The sequence below is a fragment of the Garra rufa genome, chromosome 4, assembly GCF_049309525.1.
Source record: "Garra rufa chromosome 4, GarRuf1.0, whole genome shotgun sequence".
Classification (NCBI taxonomy): Eukaryota; Metazoa; Chordata; class Actinopteri; order Cypriniformes; family Cyprinidae; genus Garra; species Garra rufa.
The window spans coordinates 13,950,119-13,973,123 of NC_133364.1; the positions used below are offsets into that span (position 1 = coordinate 13,950,119).

The window sequence follows — 23,005 nt, forward strand, 5'->3', positions numbered from 1 at the left end:
CCATAAATCGGCTGTAAAAAAAAACGCATCTCTGTGGTCAGCCTAGGGTCCGAGATATGCCAAAAAAACAATCGGTGCTATCAACCATTCCACAGAAAAACTAACAGTGTTCCAACCAATCACCGTCAGGCTTTAAACATATCACTGTTAAATAAACATATTCATTTATTTAAAAAAAGAAAGAAAGAAAAAAACACCTTTGAATGGTAGTGTATACCGTTTTCAAAAGATTTTTTACATTTTCTTAATACATTTTTGTTTTGAATAAATGCGGTTTAAAAATACAAATTACATTTTAACATATATTAAAATAGTGTTATTTTAAATTGCAATATTATTTCACAATATTGCCTTTTTCTGAATTTTGGATTTTAAAAAAAAATCTAACTTTTGAAAAGCAGTATATATATTTTTTTTTTTAATATTTGTATATTTGGTAATATTTAGTTGGAACCTGTAATACTTTTTAGAGTTCTTTAATAAATGACATTTAAAAAAAAAAGGAACAGCGTTTAATTTAAATAGAAATCCTTTGTAACAATATAAACTACCATTTAAAAGTTTGTGGTGAGTAAATTTTTATTCTTTCTTTTTTTAAAATCAATTAATACTTTTATTCACCAAGGATGTGTTAAATTAATAAAAGGTGATAGCAAAGGCTTAGAAAAGATTTCTATTATGAATAAATGCTGTTCTTTTTAACATTTTATTCATCAAAGAATACTGAAAAAAATAATCACATGTTCCAAAAAATTTGAACTGTTTTTAACATTGATAATAAAAGTAATATATCAGCATATTAGAATGATTTCTGAAAGATCATGTGACACTGAAGTTTTTTTCTGTATTTCTAAACAAATCAATAGAACCTTGTTGAGCATAAGAGTAGGCCTATATTTTAAAAAAAAACATGAAAAACCTTACTGATCCTTAAACATTTGAACGGCAGTGTATATACATATAGTATATACAGTGTACTATGTTATATAAACTATGTTATGTTTTGGCAAATTGTAACTCTCCCAAAAGTGTAAAAGAAAAGGAAGCACTCCACGGTCCCTTAAGAAACACCAATAGCTTGCAGGTTTCTCTCCAGTCAGGCAGTGGTAATCGAGTTGGACATCTGACTAAATGAGAGGAAACAACGGAAGGTGTCAGAACAGCTGGACTGTGATTCCCACAGCAATAGGAGGAGTGGAACTGAAAGTCCTAATGATGACATTTTGTGCAATGCAACAATCTTTTAATGAGCTTTCTTTTTTTCCTCATCTGCACCCACATCACTCTGTTTTTCGTAATGCTCAGCAGTGAATTTTTACTGCAGTGGCATATGCAGGGACAAAGATCTGCTGACAAATAGACAGCGAATTTTGGAACGTTTGATATGTTGATATATTTGTGAATTATGGCTTTTATAAACACAAAGCCGATGCTGGAGATAGAACGATGGTTTGGTTAATGATTTCCAGAGTGGATAATGCAAGGTGAAGATCCCTTAGCAACAGAGAGAGTGGGTGTATGAAAAAGAGTGGAATAGGACCAGGGAGGCAGGAAAATGGATATAAAGCGAGGGAGAAAACAAATACAGTGTGTGAAAGAGAGAACGCCAAGCTGCTCGTACTTCACACAATACTTTTGTGCTGCTTTTGATGGAGCTCAGCTTTGCTGATTCACATTTTTTCACACCTCGCATTGTTCAACCGATCATCCTGCTCAGGAATTTTTCAAGAGTAGAAAACTGAGAGTTATGCCGTTTTAAGAAACATCAGTTTGAGGATGATCTTTTCTATTTCTCACTCGGGGCTGTATCTCAGTAACCATAAAGTAGCAAAGTGAAAAGACCAATTCAGTGTTACTTTATTAATAGTAACATTAATAATAGTTCATATTAGTTCATATTCCATATTTTCTGTCTTCAATTTAATTTTAGTTTCAGCAATTTTGCTAATTTTGTCATTTTTATTAGCTTTTGTTACCTTAAAATATATCTAAGGGGTTAGGGCTAGCATTAATTTAAATATTTTATATATTACAATTATATAAAAACTGAACTGTTTTATTTTATTTATAAAATTTTACATAATATGAATAATAGTATTTTATTATTATTATTATTATTATAAATAAATAATTTTCTATTATTATTTTAGTTTATTCAGTTTTAGTTATTGTAGTTAAACTTAAAAATTAGCTTAAATAAGTTTAGGCTGTTTTATATTTTATTTTCAGTTAATATTTTTTTTATATATAAGTAACAACATTTTTTTCACGGTTTAATTTTTAACTATAATATCCCTGGTAAAATTACACAAAGTATTTTCTCTAGTAGTAATTTCTTTATATAGCTTTTAATCAATTTCAAAATAAAAATAAATATAAATATATTTGCAAAATTCTAAATAATACTTATAATTATAATAATAATAATAATTTCCAGGTCCGGATGGGCTGTCACTTAAAAAAAAAAATGTTTTTAAATGTTAACACATCATTATTTAAAATATGTAATAATATTTATTTTATTTCAAGTAACAAAATAATGTTTTTCATGGTTTTAGTTTTATTTAACTATAATAACCTTGGTACAATTACAAATCTACTAAATTCAGAATTAAATTGCAAAAATAAACGGCAATAAATAAATAAATAAATAATCTAAAACTAGAATTAGAATTAGAACTAAAATAGTAATAATAATTTCGTTATTTCATTAATAATAATCAAATTAAACAAATTAAGGTTCTCCAGAAGTCACTTCTATAGCTTTCAAACAATCAAACAATTCAAACTGCAAAATTAACTGCAAAATAAATAATTAAATAAAATATTCTAAACTTTTAACTAATAATAATAATTTTAAGGTCAGAATGGGCCGTCACTTTTTTAATTTATCCATGTGTATCCAAAATGTTACCATTTAATTATTTACAATATGTAATAATATTTGTTTTAATTAAATTTAATTAAATTCAGAATTAAACTGCAATAAATAAATAAATAAATAATTAATCTAACATTCTAATAGTAATAATAATTTCGTTATTTCATTAAATCAACGTTTTGATAATAGTTATTTAAATGTCAGGTTTCCATTGTGACAAATACGTGACAACGAGCCAAAAAATCAACTGTAAATTTTTCTTTGTTTAACATAGAAAGATGTTCAAATATTTTTTTTTTTTATATTCTTTACTTCATCCAAGTTTCAGGTCTGTGCACTTAGCCTAAGAAATATTTACTGGACTATAAATTGTGACAACTAGGCGCAGTCTTCCTAATATCTTGGCTTTTGGGTAAAATAAAGTAATAACACAGTGTGTGTGTGCGAGGTGAGATGTTAAAGCGTCTTGAAAGTGAAATGAAAGACTACCAAAATATGAATCTCTTCTCCAAGTGGTCTCAGGGCAATTCTCACAAAAGCCTCTCAACTGTGAAGCGGGCGGGATGGTAAATTGCATTGTGGGAGTTGGTATTAGGTGATGACACCTAATACCAGGTTAAGACTCTCAAATCCCCGACCCATCAATGCCAGGCTGTGAAAAAGCCACAGACTACAAGCCCCTGCTGAACTTGCATTTATGTTTGTGTGGCAGAAAGAAAAAAATTAACTGTCTATTGGGCCGTCGTATCAGGCAGCCCGAGGGGAAACGAAGATAGATTGATGGTAAACACGGGGAGCTTTTGCTGTGGGTGAGGGAAAGAAACAGATAAAGAAAGATGTTTTTCCATAGAGGGTAAAAGTGAGGATGTATTCGTAGGAAGAGCAAAGCCGCAAGACTGGTTTCTGTTGCTATGGCAGGCACAGGGTGTGGCGAGCAGCATTAACCGTGCAAGCAGCCTGCGTGTGGGTGTGTGAGCGTTACCGGTAAGTGTGTGTGACTGTGCAGGATGACTGTGTGTGTGTATACGTCTGCATGTGATGGTGAGAGTGGGCAGCATGCTGATAGCATATGCATGTGTGTGCCAGTTGATTACTGGATGTGATGAGAAAACTAGGGATGACCTGCAGTGGTTTATTCCGGTTCCCATTCCCAAAACACCACATCAACTAAACACAAGTCCAGACCTGTCAACCCTCAAGTCGTAAGGGTGTTGGCTTCCTAAAGCCTGAGAGGGCACAACCAGATAAATGCTCAAAAGTAGAAACAAACAAACAAATAAATAAATAGATATTTATTTATCTATTTTTATTTTATTTGAACTACTTTCAATTATTCATATAATACAGTATGGAATGAAATTTGCAGATATATCATTTACGTATTTACTATAAAAACAAACTGTGCAATTAAAATGTAAAAATATAATAATTTATTATATAATATGTATTATGTAAGAGTGAATTCCAGTTATTTATTTACTATAAAAATGTAAAATGCAAATATTACATTATATAATGAACACATACATAAAGCAAGCTAAATAAATAAATAAACAAAAACCTAAAAATATTTATATTGCATTATATAAAATTATAATTTATTTAATACTTAAACTAAAATAGTACTTATTTTTTAATTACTTTTGCACATTTATTATATATATATATATATAATATATATTACGCATGAGTGAATTCCAGTTATTTACTATAGAAATGTAAAATTAAAATGCAAATATGATATTTATATTATATAATAAACACATACATAAAGCTAAATAAATAAACAATCAAATAACTTAAAAAGTAATTTTACATTATATTATATTATAATTTATTTAACACTTAAACTGGTATTTATTTTTTAATTATTTAAGTACTTTTGTACATATATTATATAATATATAATATTTATGAGAGAATTCCACTTATTTATTATAAAAAGTAAAATTAAAATGCAAATATTACATTATATAATAAACGCATACATAAAGCTAGATAACTAAATAATCAAATACCTGAAAATATTTATATGATATTAATTTAAATTATATTATATACAATTTTTATAATAATTTATTTAACACTTAAACTAAAATGGTACTTATTTTTTATTTAAGTACTTTTGTACATTTATTATATTATCCCCCGGTTTCACAGACAAGGCTTAAGCCTAGTCCTAGACTAAAATGTAAGTCTGAGCTGTTCCAAATGAAACAAAATTGAACTGATTGATCTTAAAATATATCAGTGCCTTCATTTTGTCTCAAGATGCACACCAATAACGTTTTTTTTCTAAGCATTTTTATAAAAATGAGTTAAATGTCCTAACTGAACTATGGCCTAATCCTGGCTTAGTCTAAGCCCTGTCTGTGAAACTGGGCCAATATATATTATGTATGAGGGAATTCCAGTTATTTACTATAAAAAAATTTAATTTAAATGCAAATATTATATTTATATTAATATAATCATTATAATAAACACATACATAAAGCTAAATAAATAAACAATCAAATAACTAAAAAATATTTTTACATTATATTATATAATATAATATATTTATATTATATTTAACACTTCAACTAAACTGGTACTTATTTTTAATTATTTATTGAACTACTTTTGTACATTTATTATATAACATATAATATGTATGTATTCCAGTTATTTACTATAAAAATGTTTAAATTAAATTTTAAAATATTACATAATATAATTAACACATAAATAAAGCTAAAAATAAATAAATAAATAAATAATCAAATAACTAAAAAATATATATTATATTATATTATATAGAATTTATTTAACACTTAAACTAAAATGATACTTATTTTTATTATTTATTTAACTACTTTTGTACATTTATTATATAATATATAATATGTATGTATTCCAGTTATTTACTATAAAACTATTTAAATTAAATTTTTAAATATTACATTATATAATAAACTATAAAGCTAAAAATAAATAAATAATCAAATAACTAAAAATATATATTATATTATATTATATAGAATTTAACACTTAAACTAAAATGATACTTATTTTTATTATTTATTTAACTACTTTTGTACATTTTTTAAATATAATATATAATATGTATGTATTCCAGTTATTTACTATACAACAATTTTAATTAAATTTCAAAATATTACATTACATAATAAACACATAAATAAAGCTAAAAATAAATAAATAAATAATCAAATAACTAAAAAATATATATATTATATTATATTATATAGAATTTATTTAACACTTAAACTAAAATGATACTTATTTTTATTATTTATTTAACTACTTTTGTACATTTATTATATAATATATAATATGTATGAGTGAATTCCAGTTATTTACTATAAAAAAATTTGTATGTTTTTTATTTACTTACTATAAAAAATGGGTACAATTAAGATAAATACATGAAAATAAATAAATAATTAAATAACTAAAAATAAAAAAGTATATCCGATTATTTACTATTTTACTATTACTTATTATTATTTTATTACATTATTTTTGTTTAATTTTATTAATGATTTATCTGTTACTGCTTTTTTGCATTCATCATATGTTCAGAAAGCAAATATATTTTCAATTTATTATGTATTGCTGAATATATGCAAATATTGTTAAAAAAAACTATAAAAACTATTTGCAATTAAAATTAAAATCCATATAATATGCACTGTTAACACATTTAGTATAATATCATATAATTAACTCTTTATTTGCCAAAGCACTAAGTGACATGACCACATCAATTAGTCCAAGCGTAAATCTCTTGTTGTGGCTTGATGGGTGGTGTACCTGCTCTGACATGCTGTGGTTTTACACCCCAAACTTGAGTCCAACTCGGGTCATTTCCCAATCACAACGCCAACCCTTTTTCTCCCCATTATTTCCTCTCAACCCTGTGATTCTTCATCCCTAAAGGAGATGAACATACAGTTGTTTTGCTGTCAGTGCACCCACAAACCCCTCTGCCACCCACCTTCATCCTGGCAAGTCAGCCTAATTGTTTGTTTCCTTCTGGCTTCTGTCGAATGAAAGACACTATATTATTGCGCCAGTTTCTGTGGACTCTCCCCTTCTCTCCAGGGACTGCCAGCAAAACAGTAATTAGTAGGACTCTGAGAAAAAGAACGGGAGGCCTTTTGAAAACTGTTAATTACAACTTTATGAACATGACAAAAGGGCAGACATGGTACTGTATACAACACAGACACTGATGCCACCAGAGCAAGAGACACTTGAATCATATTATATTTACCACACGTGCGTTTATAGAGAAGTGACTACAAAATATATCTGGATGTGAATTCGGACAGATTGAATGTGACTGAAAGTGGACTGTAGGCAGAAATAAAACATATTCTACATACATTTTATATTACTAGTCAATGTTTTAATCTTCTACAATGACATATTGTCTTTGAATGATCTAATTTGGGTGCTTTTTTCCAACAACTGATATGCGATTAAGTATTATTATCAATATCAATTCAATTTAATTTTAAACAACTGACAAGCCTAACTCAAATATTACAATATGCTGTTCCCAAAAGCATTTCAATGCAGTGCAATGCAATGAGCACAACTGAGCAATCCAGTGCACTTTTGATATCATTTTTCCTTGTCATTCCAGATGGTCATCATGTCAAACAGCTCCAGGCTGTAAGTCTGTGATTCACAATCACCGTCAGAGGAAATTACGGGAATGATTCACCAGCTATATTACAAGAAATATTCTGAAACCAAAACCTTATACTCCAAACACAACAAAATATTTAAAACCTCTCAAGATTCTCTAGTCTGAATTGTTTGTAAAAACAAAACAAAACAGTAGTCCAAGAACAATGTGTTTTTGTAGTTAAAAATACCGCCTGTTTCCTGCCTTTCCGCCAAAATAAATAAATAAATCAGTAGTGGAAAAGCTCTCCACTAATCAATAGCATCCTGCTTTCAAACCCTGTTCAAAGGAAAAATCACTGCTCTTCCGAACACAACCCAGAATTCATTATGGTGACCTGAATGCCTTTATCCAACCCATCTGAACACAAAAATCAAGCCAAACAAATTGAAAAACTCATGTATTACTGAGGCATTACGCAATTCTATCTTTTAGTTCGCCCGGCTAATATCTCGTCGAGTAAAATGTGACTTTACTAACAAAATATGCACAGTCAAAGGCAATAAACTGCACATTGTGGTAAAAATACACCACCTTAAAGGTGACACACCATGAAAATCTGACTTTTTCCATGTTTAAGTACCATCTTCGTGTCACCGGGGTATCTACCAACCCAGAAAACATAAAAAAGACAACCCAATAACTTTTTTTGGGGTAAGCCTTTCTCTGCAAGCATGTGAAAAAACAAGCTGCTCAAATTTCGCTTCCCTATTGACGTAAGAAGGGTATCTTATGATGATATTAATGACCACTAATTTGCACATTTCCACTCACGGTGCTGCCATTTTGTTTAGTTCTAAAGACATCACCTTAACAGACATAACATGTGTGTTTATAACGTGTGTGTGCTTTTTAACATAAACATGTGTGCATTTGACACTTTAAGCGCAATAAGACATAAAAGAGAACCTGTGTGGCAGCCGCTTTAAAACACATGATTTCAGCATGATAGACATGATAATCAAAACCAAACAGATGTTTTTGCTGAGTATCTGAGTTACAAGCTTTAAAGGCAGAGCCCTATTCTAGAAAAGGGGGTGGGGAGCAGCAGCTCATTTGCATTTAAAGAGGCATGCATGCACGAACCCCTCTGCCACCCACTTTCATCTTGACAAGTCAGCCTAATTGTTTGTTTCCTTCTGGCTTCTGTCTTATGAAAGACGCTATATTATTTCACCAGCTTTTTGGGGTGGGGGGGGGGTAAGCCTTTCTCTGCAAGCATGTGAAAAAAACAAGCTGCTCAGATTGACGTAAGAAGGGGATCTTATGGTCATATTAACAGCCTTTAATCTGCACTCACAGCTTTGCCATTTTGTTTTTGCATGTGACAACAGTGTACAAGTTCTAACGACATTATCTTCACAGACATAACGTCTGTGTTTTTATAACTTGTATGTGCCTTTTAAAATAAACTTGTGTGTATTTGACAGTTTAAGCGCAATAAGACGTGAAAGAGAACTTGAAACTGATGGCTTTAAAACACAGGATTTTAGCATGATAAACACGATAATCAAAACCAAACAGATGTTTTGTAGCAGAGTATCTGAGGTGCAAGCTATAAAGGCACAGCCTTATTCTAGAAAAGGGGGCGGGAACAGCAGCTCATATGCATTTAAAGAGACATGCATGAAAACAGCGTCTTTCACTTTGGGCATTCCCAAAATAATATAATAAATGATCTGTGGGGTATTTTGAGCTGAAACTTCACAGATACATTCTAGGGACACCTGAGATTTATATTACAGCACATACTGTAAAAAAAAGTGTCAAAAAATACAAATTGTGTTACCCACCCTCATGTAATTTTAAACCTGTATGATTTCCTTTCTTCTTCGGTCCATGCAATGGAAGTCAATGCTGTTTGTGTGTGATCCACAAAAGAATGAAAGCCACACAGCTTTGGAATGACATGAAGGTGTGTAAATGATGAATTACTTTCATTTTTTGGGTGAACTATTCCTTTAAGGAGGCATAAAATGCCTGTGCATTGCATCACAAGTCAACTGGGGACATGTTTGCTAAATTCCAATAGCAATAGAGACATACAAAATACGCATGGGAAGATTCTCAAGAGGAATGCAGGAAACACTTATTAGCACACATGGAAACCACAGCCATACACCCAAGTTTAACGTACAAATGAAACAAAACATCCAACATGAATCTCCTTCCTCTATACTTGGGGAAACATTTTATATTATTTTTTTCATGCCTGAAATAGAAATCTTACATTTGGAAACCATGTGCCTATGTACACTAACACACAGCCTTTGGGGTTCGTCCAGTGCAGAGCCGGAAATAACCTCGGCTAGAGGATGTTTAAGACGAGGCCACAGAGATGCCTGATGCTTTAATATGCAGCTTATGACAACAGAGTCATTCATTTACTTCCCACAGAGCGACGTCTTACTAATGGCACCTCTGTCAAAGTCTGTTTTAATGGAATTCACTTTGCCGAATCAGAGACTGAAAATGAAGGCAAAACTGTAACAGTCATCTGAATAATACAAAGCTTAGAGGAATGTAAAATAAATGACGCATGGGACTTGCAGAACTTCTGGGCATGTTTTAAAGATTATATGAAACATTAAACCACGGTTTCAATGGAAATACACTATTTTGTAAATGGCAAATCCAACAACTGCATCTTGTTTCAACTATGTCACGAAATATCTACTTATCCATCCGAAATTCCTGACAATTCTTGACTGGTGACATTAAAGTGAAATCAAATTAAGAGTTATGTGCTATGAAACCAATGTCTATTAGCTCTCTATTCTCAATTTCAATGCATACCAATGATTCAACGGGAAATGTATCGACGTCGCAAAGTAAATTGAATTCATTGGGTTTTTAACAAAACTTAAAATGAATTCAACAATATAAACACATTTAACTTTCTCTTCTCTTCTGAAACACTGGTCAGCACTGCAGAGACTCATTAGGACAACTCAAAGTTGTCCACAAACCCTCGTCATGTCTACAGAAAGAATAGAAAAGAAACAAACAAATACTGTCACAGCTCTTTTGTTTCTCATGGAAAGAACACATGCAATGTCTGAACAGCCTTGTAATTATGCAATTATGATGTAGAATGCATCAACACATCTGAAAGGATTACAGAACTTTAATGTCAAAAGGCACTCAAGGACGCAAGAACTCAGTGTACCATGAAGCCGTCCTTTTGAAATCAGTGTTCCTACAGCTTGCAGTGGCAGACTTCAAATAGATTGGATTTAGCAAAAATAATCTTACATGTCAATATGGAGATTCTGCAACTAGCTACATGCTCCACTGGCGTGCAGAGAGTGAAACGTGATTGCAGAAAACAAGAATTGTTACATGTAAACGTGATCTGCAGTGCCTAAGAAAGAGTCCAAAGATCTGCATTATGCTGTTCGTAATGGACAATACAGCAAGTTGGTCTTAGAAATTAAGTAGGGGTTATAATGTTGTCTGAAGTCCGCCACTGCCCATTGTGTTTCATTTATTGTTTTTGAAACACTCCACCACAGCAATTATGTTTTTAAGACTGTGCATGAAGTGAAAAACAAGCCAATGTTAAAAAAAAAACTCATATTGAGACCTCTGCATCTATTTTGTTTTATTACACTCCTTCTAGCTGTGTCTTATGCAAAAGGCTCTTGAGAAACAAAGTTGTAAGTATAAAAATAAAACAACCAGAATATTACAAATATCAAATTCAAAACTATGTAAACCAGAACAAGAAATGTAATCCATGTCACTATGATTACACTATTAGAAAAAGGAAAAAATATATATTTTATATTTTTACATTAACAATCTAATCAATATTCTGTTTATTAAAGCCAAGTATGAATCTCATCAATTTGGTTTTGTTAAGCATTTTACATTTATTCCAAAATAATAACTCAAGCAGTAACAATTTAAACAATATATCTTATTTGTGAATTTATGTTCAGCTATTCTTTTTAATAGTTAACTTTTAACTATTTTTGAATTCTTTGGATCATCAGTCATCAAAGATTGGTAAATATTAGTCACAGACACAGAAATTACTGTAAATTTCACTAGTTACTCACTAAAAACTCCCACAGATCAAGTCATTTCAAGCCTTATTTTGACGTAACAAAGTGGTTATATCTAAATGTGTGGGTTGTTTACTTACTTTTTTAAATTAGTCTTTATTAACACCATTATATTTTTAATTCAGACTGATTTGCGAATGGCCACAAGCACAAGAGAGGGGATTTATCACATGGACCAATCACAGACGAACATTTTCCCTCATTCATTCTCAATTACCCCCCACCAAACTCCCCGCACACTTTAACACTGTTAAAATTTAATGGGCTCAGGGGAGGCAAGAGAGATGATTGATAGATAGATAGATAGATAGATAGATAGATAGATAGATAGATAGATAGATAGATAGATAGATAGATAGATAGATAGATAGATAGATAGATAGATAGATAGATAGATAGATAGATAGATAGATAGATAGATAGATAGATAGATAGATTAGATAGATAGATACATAGATAGATAGATAGATAGATAGATAGATAGATAGATAGAAAAAATTATGACAATTTTAATATTGGTCACATATTGGCTACCCAGACGTAACATGAAAACAATTATCAGCTTATCGATCAGAAACAATGCATCATAAATCAAGGGGTATCAATGATTTATGAGTTAAATGCTCCCCACAGGCTGGTGTGGAGTGGGAGAAATCTGGCCGCGAGCTATCAGTGCTGCAGCCCTCATGAAGAGGAGTGTTGTAGAGAATCACGGCCGACAGTGTGTTTCACCGTTGGCCTGAGCTCAGCGTGGGCTCAGAATATACTCATCAGCCACCTGCTGGAGCAGCATTCCTACAGTCTAATCCTTCAGAGAGGTCAGGGGGCAGCACACCATGCACACTGACTAAACAGACCCCACCAATACGTCATGTAGCGGATGCCAGCATTTACTAACTGAAATCTTACAAAAAGTAATCCACATCTGATTAAAATTCAAGCCAATATGTAACTAACAGAACTACATGGCTGGGTCTGACATCTGCAAATCAGGGATTGTGAAAATTGGAAATAAAAACAGATTTTTGACATTAAGGCAAGGTCAAGCTCAATCAGAGCAGTGTGGGAGGAACGAAGTGAGTTGCAGACTACAGGACGAATCGTGACTAACACAAGCTTTGGCGTTTCATGATATGATGACTTCAGGATTCTGCACTCATTTGACCATAGGATTATTTCAAACAGGATGTCACACAAATCAGAAAATATTATAATTTAGTTAGCTTTATGTTGACTTCCTTGTAGGATAAGATTATTAAAATGTTATATAGAGCTGCAAGGTTAATGGTTAAATGATCTTATTTCTAAATGACAACAATTCATCTGTGTCTATTAAACCTTTGATAAAGTCATACAGGAGCATTTAAATCTGTGTTTGAGAGAGCAGTTATCACGTTTAGGTATAAAAAAGCTTCAGTCCATTCAACTATTAAATAAACACAGATGTCTACGGTGGCGATCGAAATACAGAAAATCATCTTTTGAAGGTAACTGGTGGGACAAATTGGTGCTTTAAATAACATTTGTTGATTACAATGTTAACTGCATTGTTTCGCCACAAGTGTGACAAGTGACTGTTAAAAAATGTATTTGTCACTGAATCATTCATTCAAGAGATTTGTTCAAAAATGCGGTTTCGTTAAGTATTTATGATTGAGTCACTGAATCATTCATTCAAGAGATTCATTCAAATACACTGATTAATTCAGTAACGAAACAAGTGAAGTATTTATGAGTGAGTCATTGAATCATTCATTCAAGGGATTCATTCAAAAACACTGATTCATTCGGTAATGAAAAGAGTGAAGTGTTTATGAGTGAGTCATTGAATCATTCATTCAAGAGATTCATTCAAATACACTTGATTAATTCAGTAATGAAACAAGTGAAGTATTTATGAGTGAGTCATTGAATCATTCATTCAAGGGATTCATTCAAATACTGTGATTCATTCGGTAATGAAACAAGTGAAGCATTTATGAGTGAGTCATTGAATCATTCATTCAAGGGATTCATTCAAAAACACTGAATTATTCAGTAATGAAACAAGTGTAGCAATTATGAGTGAGTCATTGAGTCATTCATTTAAGGGATTTGTTCTAAAATGCTAATTAATTCAGTAATGAAACAAGTGAAGTGTTCATGAGAGAGCCAGTGAGTCATTCATTCAAGAGATTTGTTCAAAAATGCTGAAACATTCAGTAATGAAACAAGTGAAATATTTAGGAGTGAGTCATTGAATCATTCATTCAAGAGATTTGTTCAAAAACGCTGAATCATTCAGTAATGAAACAAGTGTTTATGAGTCATTGAATCATTCATTGAAACTAATTTTTGTAATTAATTAATTCAAATTAATTAAACATTTATGAATAGACTGCAGCAATGTTATTTTGCTTAGTTAACCATGGGAGAATTAAAAAAAATTGTGATTCTCAATTTATCCAGAATCATGCAGCTCTAATGTTACATGTTTATTAAAATGCTACAAATATTAAACCATTAAAACACAACTGGATTTAATAGTGTGCATAAAAATATTTCAAAGTCAGACTTCTGAATCATTCTATTCAGTGTTTTCAATCAATCAGTTGATCTGGTTCACAAAACCAGTCTGAATCATTTGCTTATGACTTGGACTGATCTGTTTCTCAAGCATCAATTTACAATCCAGTCGAAAAAGGTATTATCATTAAATCCTGTAAGTCCACAAAACGGTTGTGGTTTCCACAAAATTATTAACCTGCAGATAATAAGATATTTTCCTTGAGCAGCAAAGTAGCATATTATGAAGACTTCTGAAGGATCATGTGACACTGAAGATTAGAGTAATGACGCTGGAAATTCTGCTTTTCACTCACAGGAATAAATAACATTTTGAAATAGACTATTTTACTGTATTTTTGATCATATAAATGCAGCCTGGATGAGCATAAGACACTTCAGCACGCTTAAAAATCTTACTGCTATAATGCTGGTGATAGATTTTGGAAATGACACAAGGGAGAGGCAACACTTCAGTAAAGCAAGTCATGCCTCCGGCTGTTCTTCACTGCATTTTAAATCACCACAACATACTTCTTAGTTGACTATTATTGTATTGCTCTGTCTGTCCTAAAACTGCCGTACATCCACTATGATACATCAAAGCTTTATTCGAGCTTGCTGACCGTCTGTTGCATCGGTATCGAGTTCAAAACACCCTGAAGCAACATTTCACAAGCACATTTAGGCGGCGAAACTACCTCTCACTTTTCAGGCGTCTTAGGGGACACGTTTCCTGACTGACGTGTAGCCTATATGTGCTTGACAAGTAACAAGTGAAATGACTGCTGTCAGCAACTCATGAAAAACAAATTACACCAAAATCGAGGAGCGACATTAGCTATACATCAATAATAGATGTGGAGGGACAGCTTGCGCACCGAACGAAATTGAAGAGATGCAATATTTTGCGGGAGGCAACAAAACCCCTTCATATCAAGAGGGAAAATTACATTTTCTTGGCTTATCTGGGACTCACAGTCTGCTCTTTTCGGGGCCCTTTCAGTTTTCCACCTCCTACGTAAGACACAGAACCCTATCAACAGTCCTTCTTGCTCTTTTATCCTAATATTGGTGTCTTCACGCTAATTTTCTTCCAACTTTCTCATTTCAGGGACTCATTGCTCTTTCAGTATCATTTTATTCACCTTTATCACCTCTCTCCACCCAATTCCGACATTGTCATCTTTTCAATTTGTCCCTCCACATCTTTCCCTTTAACTTTGTCTCTTTGTTCTCCTTCTTTCTTGCAGTGAGAGCGCATTATTCCTGGAAATGGTTCGTCAGTTGCGTGTGTCGATAATCAACCCTGCTGGGTGGGCCACGGAAAATTGACCATAACCACTATTCAAGTAACTATACACTGTTGGACAGCCATTCGTGTATTTGAGACAAGCGGGGAGCCGGGCGTGAAAAGAACGAGGGTAAGGGAGAAAATGAGATAATCATAGAGGAGAAGCCCACATATATCAATCAATCAACGAATCAGCAATGCATAACAAGCATGAACGTGCTCATATAGAAAAGGGCTGTCTTACTGCTTCTAGTTTAGTATAAGGTTGAGCTATAGGAGCTGATCAACAACCACTGCTGCAACCACAGTTGTATTCTGAAAGCTAAGAGCAACACCAATTTACTCCAAAATTGAAGCTCCTAAGGCCATTGTGACATTGCAAAAAACACAAGAGGCCTTGCAGAAAAGCTTGGGGAAAGGTGGCAGGTGCAAAAAAGAAAAGAAACGAGACATGGAACAAACCACATTTTGGATAATTTATCATTACAATGTTTGCAGTATAATGGTGGCCTTCCATCAAGGACAAATCAAAATCTAAAACAGGAACAAATTACTCCACAATGTAAAATTCTGTCATCTTTTACTCAGCCTCATGCTATTATAAAATCATTTGACTAGATGAAATTTGTAAAGAGTGGCCTGTACTTTTTCACTTGCAATAAATGGAAACTGGAGCTTTCATGCATTTAAAAGAATGTAAACTATACATAAAAAACATTTGTAATCATTTTTCCACAAAACCAAACCAAAAATTATTTATAATACAATACTGTTCTAAAGTTTGTCGTGCAATTTTGTTTTAATGTTCGTGATACTCACCAAGGGTGCATTTATTCGATTTTTAAAAATGCTGTAAAATGGTAATACTGTAAAATATTATTAGAATATTAAATAACAATGTCAATTTTAATATAATTTAAATTGTAATTTATTCATGTGATAGCAAAGCTGCATTTTAGGTGTCATAACTTCAGTTTTCAATGTCACAAATTCAAAAACCTTTAATTATCATCAATGCTTAAAACAGTTGGGCTTAATATTCTTTAGAGAGGAAAAAAGTGTTTATTCCATTCTAAAAAAGGACTTCTGGTAGTTTTATTTATCTGAACTATTGCTTAAAAATGACTATATTTTTGCGCAAATGAATGAATCCAAAATAGGTTGGAAATGAACATTTAATAATATGTTAAAAAATTAACATTTACTAATAAGTTAAATAAATAATAAACTATTTTTAATTGCTTGGTAATAAATATTCACCTTTTGATTATTGCTGATGCCTGTAGTAATTGTGTGTCTATTTTTTCATTTACAACCTATTTTGGGTTCATTTTAAGCCAGCCATATAGTAATTTTAAGCAATAGTTGAGTTAAATAAAACTAACCAGAAGGTTGGGTTAAACATTCAACCAATGGGTCAAAAAAAACAAAAAACGCTGAGTTTGTCCATATTTCACCCAGGATTTTTGGAGTGAATGTAAGAGTCTTTAATCTCACTTTTGAACTCATATAACGACCACTTTCTGAATCTTAAAAACGTCAGTCTCCATTAATGTATAACAAATGAAAAAGAGCAACTGTTAAATTCTCCAAAATGTCTTCCTTTTTGTTTTACAAATGAAATACAGTTATATGAGTTTGGAAAGACAGTAGTGAATAAAACATTTTCTGCAGCTAAAAACATTCACATAAACAAAGAAAATCCTGCCCTAATGGGCATAACGGTTATATTACCTGCTCTACTGAGTAAAAAAGCAGTGCTTTTATAGAGTGACCAGGCAATGTGATGACTGCAGCAAACAACATTTATGTAAAGATGGATATGCAGCTCTGTTTTGTAAAGCTTTCTGTTTACTCTCTAACTCTCTATCACATCAGACTTCCAGAGAAAGCACAGGCATGCTTGTGATAATGCAAAGTGTGTCACAACTCCTAGAGCTGCGTCATGAATAGCAATACTGTGGGAGTCTTTATGGCTTGCTGGAATCTGCCTCAACCATAAAAAGACCTAGCCCACACTAATGGCTCAATGTGTGGTTGCTACTCACATTCAGAAATGGCTAACAACCTTAAACGTTACTAATAAGGCTCCTTGATTATGCCATCAAATTAAGCCCCTCATGGCAGAAACCAAAATCGAGTTAGTTTCAACAGGTGGAGGGAAAAGGTACTGCGGCACACAGTGTGACGCCCTTCCCGTTGTGTCTGCACCTGCTACAGTGTCTAAATGAATAAGAAGTCTGAAAACAAACATCCTGCTGGGACTCACTCATGTCCTCCTACAGAAGTTATTTATCTCCCAGAGAAATAAATAAGTCAGCAGTGCGGCAGAGAAACAGGCATCATTTATGAAGCTGGGAAAACACACAATGTTACAAACCAAGGAAGTGCAGGGATCTGATTAGAAAAGGTTTTTTTTTTTCGCAGGAATGCCATAGAAGAACAGCTCAATGGAAAGGTTCCATGAATGTTCTAGATGCTGGTAAAGAACCTGTGTTTTAAGAGTGTATGTTGGCAACTATTATGAAACACATTTTCAAGTGTGTTATCAAAAAAGCAGAAAGGTAGGAGGTAAGTAGGTAGATATAGAACAACTGTTGACTGACCTCAAAATAGATTTGTGACTGAGTTCAGGTGCGTTTCAATGTAATTGCATCATAAAACCAGCAGGAATCAATGACAAAACGTGCATGAGTTGGTTAAATTAATAACAAGCACGTTCTAAATATTCAGTTTGACTACTGTTGAGACTAAAATAGGTAAAACTTAATTTAAAGGTTAAGCAGTTAAACATAAGTACCCTAAAAATAAGTATGTGAACAATTACCGCTTGCGTTCTTGCCACAAATGAGATGCTGATACGGCTGCAAAAGCCCCCACAGCTCCGAATCGTTATTTATGGCCTGTTCCAGGGACTCCACGGAAAACTTTGGCACTCCGTTCTCTTTCTCCACCAGCGCGCTCCTCTGCACCCGGCTGAACAGCTCTCGGAACAGGCTCTCCATGCATGCGCTCAGGTAGATCGCCGCGTGTTCGTGGATGCGCAGGGCCACCCGGCTATCCACCATCCACCTGAAGAACTTCCCTACGGAGAAGACGAGTCCGCATCGGGCAGACTTGCCCCTGCTGAACTTATCACCCGTGTTCATGTTGTACAGCGACAGCGCGCTGAGCGCCGCAGTGATGCAGTTCACGGAGATGGTCCACGAGAGGACCATCTTGATGGCGCTCTGGATCTCGTGTTTGGTGCATCTGGCGTAACGCAGACTGAGTCGCTGCGCCTCCCGGGCGACCCTCACCAGCGCGCGGCTGACCAGCGCGGAGAGTTTGGCTAGGATCTCCCGCGACGCGTTCCCCACGCACAGCTCCTCGTCTTTGCGCAGCGCGCCTTCCACCTCTCCAAGACTCCACGGCACGTCCTCCTCCAGCTCGGGCAGCTTGGCGCACTGGCCCGAGCACTCCAGGATCTCCGTATCTTCCGCCAGGACTGTGTTGACCGTGTCCAAACTATTATGTCTGCTGTGCATTGATTCAGTCAGATGCCAGCAGTTGCCCCCATGCGCATACGACAGATGCGTGTCCGAGCAACAGAGCGACACGCTGGACGACCTGAAGGAATCCGCCGCTCCACCATAACCGGAATCGAGCGTTAAATCCTCCAGCGTCCTCGCAGCTGTCTTACCCTTGCCTGCCATGGCTGCACCTCATAATGTTCGGCTTATGCCTGATATTTTAAAGAAAGCCCAAAGCGCGTTCCCTGTGGCGCGCCCTGTCCTCGGAGCAGTAGAGGAATGTCTTGCCACCTAATTTCACGCGTAAACACAAATCTACCTGTGCGCGCAACGAATGACAATTCGTTTAGTGTTTTGGCAAGTCTCCCGAAAAAAAAAATACCTCCAACGCGCGCCTGTGCCTCCAACTTTGCGTGCGTAATTCGAGAGCTCAGAACGCCTTCACCAACCACTGCATCATTCACTGCAAAACCACTCATTTGGGGAGGAGCTATGCAAATAAACCACTCTTAGAAGGAGGGACTATGTATATAAATCACTCTAAAGGAGGGAGGGACTATGCAAATAGAAAATAACTCGTGATCCAATCAACAGGCTTCAAAAGTAGCCTGCATGGGTGGATTTTTACTTTCAAAACGTAAAGTCAATCAAATAGTATCTCAAAGCGTTTTTAATACTGTTGCATAAATGTGTATAGCTAAATAAGCCATCACATATAAGCAAATTGCAGATTCTGATTGAATTACCATGATAATTATCAAAGTATCTGCATATTTGTAAAAAAAAGAATTAAATACATGAATAGATATGAATTAATTATATTAATTATTTACTATGTATATATTGTTATAATGTTATAAAATCATCAGTAATGTCAATACTAGTAAAAATTATTGTATATATGTGACCCTGGACCACAAAGCACATGTATATTTGTAGCAATAGCCAAAAAATACATTGTATAGGTCAAAATTATCGATTTTTCTTTAATGCCAAAAATCATTACGAAATTAAGATCATGTTCCATGAAGATATTTTGAAAATTTCCTACTGTAAATATATCAAAACTTAATTTTTGATTAGTAATATGCATTGCTAAGAACTTAATTTGGACAACTTTAAAGGTGATTTTCTCAATATTTAGGTGTTTTTCCTTCAGATTCTTGATTTTCAAATAGTTGTACCTCAGCCAAATATTGTCCTATCTTAACTAATCATACATCAATGGAAAGTTTGTTTATTCAGCAAAAAAAATACCCTTATGACTGGTTTTGTGGTCCAGGGTCACATATGAAATGTAATTATAGAAGAAGACATACGTCATAATCTCTTCTAAACACTCTACTCTCTACTAACTCGACATGCTTCTCTATAGCCGGAGGATGTTTACGCGATGATTCTTAAATTTGTAGATCAAAGCAATCGCTTGCACAGCTTCAGCACCTTTCATCTGTCTCTACCCATCTTAAAATTTAACTCAGGCAATTGCTTCAGAATTGTCAAAAAAGTTCTGGAATGAAACAAGCGCGCTATACAAGAACGGATTTAAAGGCTTTGTGTGTTTAATTATGCAAGTGTTCTGGCGTGAAAGGAAACTAATTGTTTTGACGTGAGAAGCCTTGCAGCCTGTCTCCTTATCAAGTTCATTATTAATATCCATAGAAGACGACTTTTGGCGCATTGATGGAGAATAGCTGCGTATCTGGCGCTCTCTCTAGGTGATATTGAGTAATAGCCTTTACTCTGTGCTTGGCTGGCTACATCCTGTATTTCAACCACACATTCGTCCTAATAGCACACTATTCCTCTTTTCTCAGAGATTTGTGACAGGACAAAAGAGAAAAAAATACCAAAGGTCACTGAGAAAATGACAAAATCATTAAATAATATACAAAAGACTTGATGTACATTAGACTTACACTAAAGATGGTAGATGGCCATATTTAGCAAGACTTCAATATGGCAGGAAGATTGTATAACTGAACCTGTGATTTCCACTTGACTGTTGAGTGTTCACAGCAGAAAAAACATGCTGTATATAACCATAATTGATTCCCTTTTTAAGGATAAAAATATAGCTCAGTAAAAAAAAAAACTACACTGAGCCTCTGTTGCAACACTGTCTAATATTGTTATTAAAAACGTTCTAATCCTTATCTAATTTTCTGCTCATTAAATCAGTAAAATGGACAATAAAACACATTTGTAGACAGAAATAAATTAATTCTATTAGTACTAAAGTGTTTTATGCTATTAAAGGCACTGATTTAACAGACATCCAATATTTGCTCTAATTACGCTTTTCACATTTCGTCCATTTTGCATATTATATTAATTACCTTATATGTGCACTGTGGCTGTGGATAAATCAGTGCGCAGCAGCGGCAGGCTGGGATACAGAGGTTGTCCTTCCTAATTGAGATTTCTCCTTCACATGTTCTTCTATGATTGCTTGTTGCCTGGAAACACAAAGGCGACAATGTATTTGGTGCATATGTATAACTCACATAAAAATCCCATCTTATGGACACACAGAAACCATTACGGTTATATTAGGAGAAAAAGAACAAGTATGAATAAGAAATGTGTAATTAAGTCTAGATCTCCAGATTCATTCCTCATCTTTGAAGGTTTCATTTGGTTATAAAAATACTGCGGTTCATGTTATATGGTTGGCGATAAATTGCAAGTAACTTCAGATATTCAGACATTTTTCAAGCTAACATTCGAGTGAAACAGCAACATGCATACATAAATGATGCTGCATAAATAAATAAACATTTTTGTGTATTTAAACCCTTTCCAACAATGACTGTATGATTTTGAGATCCATTTTTTTCACACTGAGGACAACTGAGGGACTCATATGCAACTATTACAGAAGGTTCAAATGCTCACTGATGCTTCAGAAGCAAACACAATGCAGGGGTGTAAACTTTTGAACAGAATAAAGATTTTCTTATTTTGTCTAAATATCTTTTTTTTTTTCATTTAGTACTGCCCTTCAAAAGTTACAGAAGATACTTACATGTTTCCCAGAAGACAAACTAAGTTAAATTTACCCTTATCTTAAAATTCACTCTTAATGCCCTTTCCTTCTGAAGCATCAGTGAGAGTTTGAACCTTCTGTAATAGTTGCATATGAGTCCCTCAGTTGTCTTTAGTATGAAAAGATGGATCTCTAAAACATACAGTCATTGTTGTAAAGGGTTCAAATACACAAAAATTCTGAAAAACCAAAGAATTTGTGGGACCTGAAGGATTTTTCTGAAGAATAGCGGGCAGTTTAACTGTTTAGGACAAACAAGGGACTCATTAACAACTATCACTAAGCAAAAAAAAAAAAAAAAAAAAAAACACAGCTGTGGATCATTCAGATAACATCACAGTATTAAGAATCAAGAGTATGTAAACTTTTGAACAGGGTCATTTTTATAAATTCAACTATTATTTTTTTCCTGGGGACTATATGTAAACGTATTTTATGTAAAATATAGTATTCAGGTCAGTACTAAATAAAAAATAACATGCATTTTGTATGCTCCCTCTTAACATTTTGCCATTCCTGCAAGGTGTATGTAAACTTTTGACTTCAACTGTAGCCTACTAACTCGTTCTTGTTCAAATGGTGAGGCAGTATTGGATCAGTTTAAAATAACAGAGTAACAAATATTTCATAACACAGTGAATTATAGGCAGTGTGAATGCAGACAAGTTAAAATAAGATTAAACAGAGAAATAGTTCACCCAAAATAAAACCTTGCTGAAAATGTATATACCCTTAGGCCTCTCATTCTGACGGCACCCATTTACTACAGAGAATTCATTGGTGAGCAAATGATGTAATGCTACATTTCTCCAAATCTGTTCCAATGTAGAAACAAACCCATCTACATCTTGGATGGCCTGAGGGTGAGTGTCAGCAAATTTTTATTTTTGGGTGAACTATTCCTTTAATAACGAGAGCTCTTCTGACGCTTCTCTGACCTATGCTCTTCTATC

At 33.6% G+C, this 23,005-nt stretch overlaps 1 protein-coding gene across 2 annotated transcripts in view; it reads right to left on the minus strand.

Annotated features, from left to right (window-relative positions):
• Window positions 1–19,446, minus strand: part of LOC141333624 (ankyrin repeat and BTB/POZ domain-containing protein 3-A) — a 198,704-nt gene extending 179,258 nt beyond the window's left edge. For both annotated transcript variants that reach the window (XM_073838679.1, XM_073838678.1), the window contains exon 1: window positions 18,319–19,446. In XM_073838679.1, coding sequence (XP_073694780.1) covers window positions 18,319–19,186 — 868 coding nt within the window. In that variant the 5' untranslated portion in view covers window positions 19,187–19,446. The remainder of the gene's footprint in view (window positions 1–18,318) is intronic.
• Between the last annotated feature and the right edge of the window lie 3,559 nt (window positions 19,447–23,005).